Raw genomic sequence first — 8,210 nt, forward strand, 5'->3', positions numbered from 1 at the left:
TTGCACATGTTAAAATGTTCCAGTGTTATAGCTGCAAATACCAGAGACAAGGATATTGTTCTACAAAGGTTAAGGATATTTTTGGAAGTTGGTCATATTAAAAGGCATGTGTATGTGTATTTAAAGCCAACTGACCCTAAAGTGAGAAATCTCTGCTTCTGGGCTTGTTTTCTGATGTGTATTGTCACTAAGTGCAACTGGTTGGGAATTTTAAATGGTTGTATTCATACCAAAAGCATTAGTTATAACAGTTGTGCTATTGAGCACAGAACAATGCTCACATTGTGCCTCCTTATAAAAAACATATGGGGCTCCTGCTGAGGCCATTGCAGGTTCTAACATTATGCTTTGCTTCTCTCCTTTGAACACTGTGGGCAGGGTCTCAGTTCCAAGGTCCTCAGAGGAGCAAGTTCGCTCAGAAGTGCATTATGGATGGAAGCTACTAATTTCTTCCTTTTGTCCTGTATAGTCCTCCCTTGTACTCTCCCACTATGGTGTTCTTAGAAACACATTTAACCATTGTCTATTAAGTCAATGGGAATTGCATGTTTCAGATAAAGCACTTCCAGTCTGGGTTAGGCATTGAGCGCATGGGTATGGAGGTAGGGGTGTCGGTCATCTTTTGATTAAACTGAACTTTGGTTCTGTGCTGGTTTTTCCATGGGGGAATATGAAACTTCTGTGCTCAACCTTTCTAGGTCAAGAGAAGCCCCACAGTGGGATCATTCTTTCTGCTCCAGTCCTTCTGGCTTGCCTGTCCTTCCTGCCCATTTTTCTCCTTTCCATGTCCTTATTCCTTCAGAGAGCAAGAATGAGTTCATCAAAGATGTTCTGTATTGTCAACACAGACCTTAAGACTTTTGGGGGACCTGAAGCCCCGTGAATTGACCCTCTAGGATACTGCCAGCAGAGGGCACTCTTCTCTTTAAGGTGAAAGCTACCCACACGGTTACCACCCGCAGCCTCTCCAGCTAGCACACTCTGGGTAGCCACATGGACTTTGCCATGCCCGGCAGAGCAGTGACCTTACTGGGCCTGAAAACTGGAGCTAAGCCTTTTGCTTCTGTCAGAAGGAAATTCTGGCTAGCCAGGCAGGGAAAGGCTGGCTCGCTTTCCTTTGCCGCAAGGCCTTTGCTGGAAGTGGTTGGCTAATGAGAAGTACAGGGGAGGGAAGCCGGGGGTGTCGATCTTGAGCATCGGTATCACAAAAGGCCTTGCACAGATTCCCAGGGTGGAAAAGAGTGTTACACGATTGCTATTGGGGTTTCTGCCGCCCCCCTCCATTAACCGCCCGCATCCGTGACTCCTTGTCGCCTCCCACCCCTGCCTGCCTGAGACGAGGCCCTGGGGCCTTGAAGGAGCTTCGGCTTCTGCTGGGATGGTTGCCAGGCAACCGGCAGCCCCGCCGTCGTCTCCTCTGCTCTCCTCCTGCCGCCCCCGCTGCTCCTCCTAATAAGGATTTAATCAGTGTACTTTTTACCTTCAGACTGTAAATTGGAAGCAGAATGGGAAAACAGTGTTCCGCGGTGCTCCAAACCAGCGGGCAATCTGTCTTGAACATCCTGCTCGGCACACAGCGTACCTCCCTGAGCGACTGGGTAAACCTCAGGGATCCTCTCGGGAGCAAATTGCCGAGCTGTTCATTCAGATGTAAATCAGAAGCTTAAGAGAAAATTTAGGTCAAATGTAGTTGAAGACCTTGAAGAGAAGAGGTGAAAGGGGAATTTGGGGGCGTGTTTAGGTGAGAAGGGCACTTGCTATAAAGACATCCTCGTCGAGACCTCATAGAGTTACTGTCAGGGCCTAGCTGCCTCTTAGCTGGTCAGAAAAAGTGTTTATTTGTTGTCTTTGATATTTACATGAACACGCATTTCCCACTAGGAGGAATTTTTTTCCTACTTGGGAGAGGTCTGCTTCTCTTTCCCGCTTCTCTCTTCTTGCAGATAGGCACACTTACCTCTGGCTACCTCTGCTCTCTAGGGTCTAGGGCAGAGGTGGCTCAGTTTATAACCAGTCAGGTGGGTTCAAGGCAAAAGTTATCTTCTGAGCCATAGAGAATTTATGTATGAAACCATTTGCAGTAGTCACAGAATTTCTTCAGGTAAAGGTCAAAAATGGGGAGAATATGGATCCTGGGTGGGTCAAGCTTTATAACCCTGTGTTCAGGGGTTTCAACCCTGCCCCCATCCTGGGTGAATGGCAACAGTTTAGGTCTTACAGGTTGAATAGGAATGCTAGAGCAATGTGAGTTAAGAAAGACAATTGTTGCTTCTATTTTAACTAGTTATTTCATGTACAGAACAGGATAATTTCCCTTTTGTGGGAATACATTTTTCCTAGTACAGTGAATTATTTATGTATGCAAATACTGATATGGTGATCATATTGAGTAAATCCATAAACCAGTGCTATATGGTTTTGAAATGTAGGCATGTACACTGTGGAACCAACTCAGTACCCTGGTGATATCTCCAGTTGGCATCAAAATTCAGGAAGAGTCCTACTTATGCCATATGTTTCCCTGTCCCCACAGTCCATAAGTCCCACGGAGGAAGGAGATTGGAGCTTGGAGAATTGGGTGACTTGCTCAAGGTCACTAAATGAGTAAGGGGCTTAGATGAGACCACCCTGTTTCCAGACAGGACAAGGTAATGGGAAAGAGCACAGGGATGCCACCCCAACTGTCATTACTAACTCTGAGGCCTGAAGAAGTTACTAAAAACTTCTCTAGGTTTCAGTTCCCTCATTTCAAAGTCAAGGTATTAAGTGCATGCCTTATAAGGTTTGGTTAAATATTTAGAACTGTGCCTGGTGCTTGCTTAATAAACATGGCTTATACATGTATTATACCTATACTAGATCTCCATTAGGTAAATGAGATTTGCTCAAGAATACCTTAATCTCCATTATAGGAAATGTAAAACTTTACTAGAAAGTTTGCTATGGATATGACTCATGCACACCATCAACAATTAACTTCTCTCTCATTAAAAGGAATCATTCTCCTCTCTGTGACAATTCTTACCACTTAAATAGCCTTAACAATTAATTTTGCAGAATACCATTCTAGAGGAGAGCCTATTGCTGGGCAATATGTGGTTCTTTAAAAAAAAAATTACTAAATATATGGTTCTTGAAATCTTTCCATATATATACATATATATGTCCTACTGACTTACTTTATAATTTCAGAACATCTTGGCCTGAAAGAAAATAACTGGTTTTTCAACATCTGAGCTTTAGGTTTACCAATTCTTAACTCTTGTCAAATGTTTTATTTTGCTTGGAGGTTTGGAGGACAACCTTTAGAAACACGAAGATTCCTCTTGCAATTCAAAATAACCCTTTTCTGATGTAAATGTGCAATAAACATTAATTATTATTAGTAGTATGTGTTAGTTTAGATTTTCTCTCAAGACAAGTGTGATCTTTGTTACTCTGTCTCAATCAGTTCTCTTCATTATCATAGAAAATCTCTAATATTTCAGTCTGTCTTTAGATCTTCAGCTACTAAAATTGCTATAATTATTGCCTCCCACAAGTTTTCTGCAGAGGCAGAATATTTAATTTGCATTTTAAGATAATTTATGCAGACTAAGTTCCACACAAGGAAGGTAGGAAGGGTCAGATCAGAGCCTATATTTATCCACAGTTCTTGGCTATTATATCTATATGTCATTGACTCATAGTTTGTAGAGAAATTCAAATTCTTTCAGCAATAGGATGCTTGAAAAAAGCCAAAGAATAAGGGGAAAACAAAAAAGTAGATAAAAAAAAATAAAAATGCAGTAGCAAATGCCAAATAATGTTTAAGGGAAGTACATCACACACAAACAGGAATAAAATGTAGTCTGTTTATTTCATTGTTAAATCAAAACATTCCATGAATGATTGCCTTAAATAACTTCAAAGGCCTCACTGATATATACTGAGGAAGGGGGAAAGCCCCACTACTCTGTGCCACAAAAATAATTTGATATAACTAATGACATGCAAACATAATTTGCAAAAGCAAACCATTATCACGATATGACATAAAGTTGAGCAAATAGATTTCACATCTTTGAAACAGAAAAAGTACCATTTTAATTATCCTGTGCCAAACCTGGAAAACCTTGGCAATATCTACAAGCCTCCTCAATTTAAAGATAGGAACAAAGGTCCAGAGAAGTTAAGCTCTTAGTTCCAGGTCACTGAGCAAAGATTCTACCTGTTATTTTAGAATAAATTGTCTGTTTTCAAATGGTTTTATAAAATGGATACCACATGCTTTTTGCTTATTCAGAATTTTCATGTAAAAGAGTTACTCCTTAATTGTTATCAATTACTATTTAATCAGTTGTTTTTCTGGTGTGATGTTATAACTTTTTTCTTTGAATATTCACCCATTGCACTGAAAGGTCAGCAAGGTGTAAAAATCACAGATTCAGAAATGTGGCACTAAGGTGCAATTCACAAAGAGTTCACAATTTAGGAAAACTAAATATTCATGCCAAGTCAAAATCTCCACCCATCAGTGCCAAACATACATTTACATTTCATCATAAAGTATTTCACAAAATGTCTCTTTTCTATATTTGTTAATCATGTTTACTCCCAAGATGCATTTGTTTCCTAATACTTAGTAATCACAGTACAATTGCAATTAGTTACATTCATGTGGGTCACAATGGTTATTCTGTGTTCAAGACTCTCCAGAATCTTGATTGACTAAAATGAGGTAGATAAACTTTTAAGAGTTTTCTTGGTTGGGACTAATTTCCTTTAGATCTTTATCATTCTATTTTTTTAAAAATAGAATTCCAAACTATTTAGCAAAAGATTGAAAATGAGCACTTTGCCTAAAAATGGAAAAATAGTTTTAAAACATTATTATGAAAGTTGCTTTACCTCATTTCAATTTAAAAACAGGATAAAAGCATCTAATTACAAAACCACTACATATCTTAAAGTTGACAAATAACCCAACATCTTTGAACATTTAAAGAGACCCTTGCTCTAGTTCTGACTTGGGAGTGTGTAGACTCAGAGGCATCTGGTTAGCGCATTCAGGGGCCAGACCAGCTGCTGCCCCTTAACCTTTGACCTAAATTTCAAGTCTCCTTCAGAGTTCAGAACTGAAGGCAAGTTTCTTCACAGGAGCCTCTCACTGAGATCTCAATCACGTCGCAGGAGACAGATCAAGTTTCAGACAGAGGTTGGAGGTGCAGGCCCACCAGGATAAAACAGGCTGCAGCAAACAAAGTTGGAAACAAGATGGGGTTCCAGTGTTGAGCCCCACTCTTGGGCAGACTTAGATTGTGAAGCGAACCCAGCTAGATCAACCAGGTCATAGCCCCAAGAACCTTCAGGTTGCCGGGGGCAGACTGGGCACTAAACCAGCTAAAGGCCCAGGAGCAGGTCGACGAGAGATTTCTGAGAAGGCTGGCAGGCCACCACGGATCTTTGTCTTTTTACGCGGAGCCACGGGCGAGGCGCCCAAGAACTTGCTGAAGGAGCTCGACTTCCTTAAGCCACGGGCCAGGTCCTGGAGCATCAGGTCGTCGGCTAAGACACCCAGAAACGCGCTGGTGGTGGAGCTGAGGATGGTGGCGGCCACTTGCACTGGATGCCGGGTCGCAAGGCTACCACTTCCACCACTGGTCGCATCTGGCTCCGTCGCTCCTCGCAGGCCTGGGTCACCAAGCAGGCGGCGCAGCGCATAAGAGGAGCCAGGACGCAGATACTGGTAGGCACGACGTCCGCTGTGGTCACGGACATGCACTTGCGCACCCAGACGCACCACCAGCAGCACGGCGGCGTCCTCGTGGCCATGCAGAGCGGCTAGGTGCAGAGGTGTGTAGCCACCATGCGAACGCGCGTTCACGTCGATCGGCGCGCCACCACGACGCGCGACCTCCACTAGCTGCAGCGCCATCTCACGGTCGCCGCTCTTGGCGGCCCAATGTAGGGCCGTGAAACCAGATATAAAGTCACGCTTGGCAGCTAGGCCGCGGTCCCGCAGCAGCAGCCCATGCAGCTGGTGGGTCCAGTGGCCAGTGGCCGCCCTCACTAGCCACTCGTGCTCAGCAGGCTCCAGAGGTACTGCAGACGGCGGAGGCGCGGCGGGCATCTCCTCGGTGTCAGGGCTCAGCAGGCGCGGGCCAGCGCGCGACAGGCGCCTTAGGTGTGGGGAACGACCCGGGCCCAGGTTGAGGCCCAGGCCGGACTCCTCTACGGAGAGCCGCCTCAGGAGCAGCGGGGAGCTCCGTGGGCTGGGCTCCTCTGACATCTGCCGGCGCAGGCCTTGTTCCTCTGCTCGGACCCGGAGCGCAGCGGGGCCCAGGACGCAGCGTACCGGCAGCATGCAGGGCTTCTGCGGCGGCGCGCGCAGAGTGGGTATCGGCGGCCCTTGCGCAGCCCCAGGTCCAGATTCCGGGTCTGGTGTCTCTGCGCTGGGCAAAGCTTCCTCCGACGGCGTGCTAGCGGGCGGGGCCACCTCTGCGGAGGGTCCCTCTGAGGGCAGGGTCAGCCTAAAGGCTGGAGCTCGGGGGTCCGCCGGTCCCTCGGGATGCTGGGCCGAGACTAACAGCGGCACCCCAGTTGCCTGGATGAGTTCAGAGGCCGGAGCCCCGGGGGTGTCCTGTGGCTCTGATGGCGGGGTCGGGTCCTCTAGTGAATCCACCGCCGGCTGCGCGGAGGCCGAGTACGGAGCTCCCGGGGCAGAGTTTTCCCCGTGAGAGACGGAAGTGGCCTTCGACGGCGGGGCGGGTGCTCCTGGGATGCAGGGAACCAGGGACTCTGGTCCCTCCGAGGGCCGAGGCTTCTTCCTCAGCACCACGAACTTGACGCCGTCCAGCTCCTTCACCACCGCCACGTCGTTGACGAATTGCTTGAAGCGGTCCCTGCGGGCTGCGCGGCCGCGCGGGTCTCCAGCATCCAGCAGCGGCTTGAAGCGGCTCAGCAGCTCAGAGTTGCGCACCTTCCCGCCGCGCTCCTGCAGGAAGCCCAGTACGGCCGCCTGGCTTACCCCGGCGGCGGCGGCGGCAGCGGCGGCGGCGGCAGCGAGCGCCATGGTCCGGCCCCGCCGCAGAGGCAGGTGCGGCAGCCGCCTCCCCCGGGTCTCGGCTCCCGGCTGCTGGGGCAGGTGGACGCCGCGGCGCTACCTGGGACGCGCGGGATCCGGGTTTCCGGGAGTGAAGTCCGCGCGGCTTGCTCACCTGCAGATCGTCCCCGGAGCGGGACCTCGGTCACACCCGCGCCGCGGAGCCAGGATGTCTCCGGGCAAAGGGCAAAGGGGGCCGCGGCGAGGGGCCCCCGCCAGCGCCCCGCCGGGCCCCCAGCCTCAGGGGAGGGTTTCGGTCTTTATATTCTGTCCAATGGGCGCCGGGCTCCATTCCCCGTGCGCGGTGCTCGACTTACAGGTGACAGCTGCCACTGGTGCCGCGGAGGGAATAGGGGAGCGGAAATTCTCCACAGTCCCCCACCCCAAACCCGGAATTAAAGGCACAGCACGCGCTTCTGCTCCGCTCCCGGTTGCTAGGTGGGCGTGTTCCCCAGGGATGCCGCGGTTGATTGGTGAGGCATGGATATAATTTTCGTTCAGCAATTTACCACAAAAGAAAAGCAATAATATTTTTGAAAGACCATCAATACCTTCCCAGTTTTCTATTGCATTTCACACAGGAAAACGACTTCTTGGAATTTACAGCAAAAACAATTCTGTATGTGGCAGTGTAGGTATTGAGGTTTAGAAAAGATTCTTTAAAAAGCAGTATTTTCGAGACGAAATAATACATTTTTCATGTAGAATTTTGGGAATAAATCCACAGGGAAACATGAAGGAAAAAATTCATCTGAAATCACCATTAACATTTTGGAAATCCCCCCCCCCCGTGTACATGTGTATACATGTTTCTACTTTAAAATAAAACAAAGTTGAAATCATTTTTGTGATGCTGGGTATTTAACCCAAGGCCTTTAGCATCCTAGGCAAGCTGCTTCACCCCCAGACTGTAGGATGTGTGTGTGTGTGTGTGTGTGTGTGTGTGTATTTCTCAGTTGTAAATGGACCTTTATTTTATTTATTTATCTATATGTAGTGCTGAGGATCCAACCCAGTGCCTCACACATGCCAGGCAAGCTCTCTTCCACTAAGCCACAACCCCAGTCCTGTAGTGTGTTTTGAAAACTTCATTTAGACCTGGGATATAGCTAAGTTTGAAAGTTCA

At 47.7% G+C, this 8,210-nt stretch overlaps 1 protein-coding gene across 1 annotated transcript; it reads right to left on the reverse strand.

The window, feature by feature from the left end:
* Positions 1 to 3,895: 3,895 nt before the first annotated feature.
* Sowaha (sosondowah ankyrin repeat domain family member A) lies at positions 3,896 to 7,508 on the reverse strand. Its single transcript, XM_047556250.1, has one exon. The coding sequence runs from the start codon at positions 7,052 to 7,054 to the stop codon at positions 5,348 to 5,350; it is 1,707 nt and encodes a 568-aa protein (XP_047412206.1). The 5' UTR covers positions 7,055 to 7,508; the 3' UTR covers positions 3,896 to 5,347.
* Between the last annotated feature and the right edge of the window lie 702 nt (positions 7,509 to 8,210).

Source organism: Sciurus carolinensis, chromosome 6 (genome assembly GCF_902686445.1).
Source record: "Sciurus carolinensis chromosome 6, mSciCar1.2, whole genome shotgun sequence".
Classification (NCBI taxonomy): domain Eukaryota; kingdom Metazoa; phylum Chordata; class Mammalia; order Rodentia; family Sciuridae; genus Sciurus; species Sciurus carolinensis.

Excerpts from the sequence above, each read along its gene's own strand:
- Sowaha (XM_047556250.1), bottom strand. The coding sequence starts at position 7,054 with ATGGCGCTCGCTGCCGCCGCCGCCGCTGCCGCCGCCGCCGCCGGGGTA.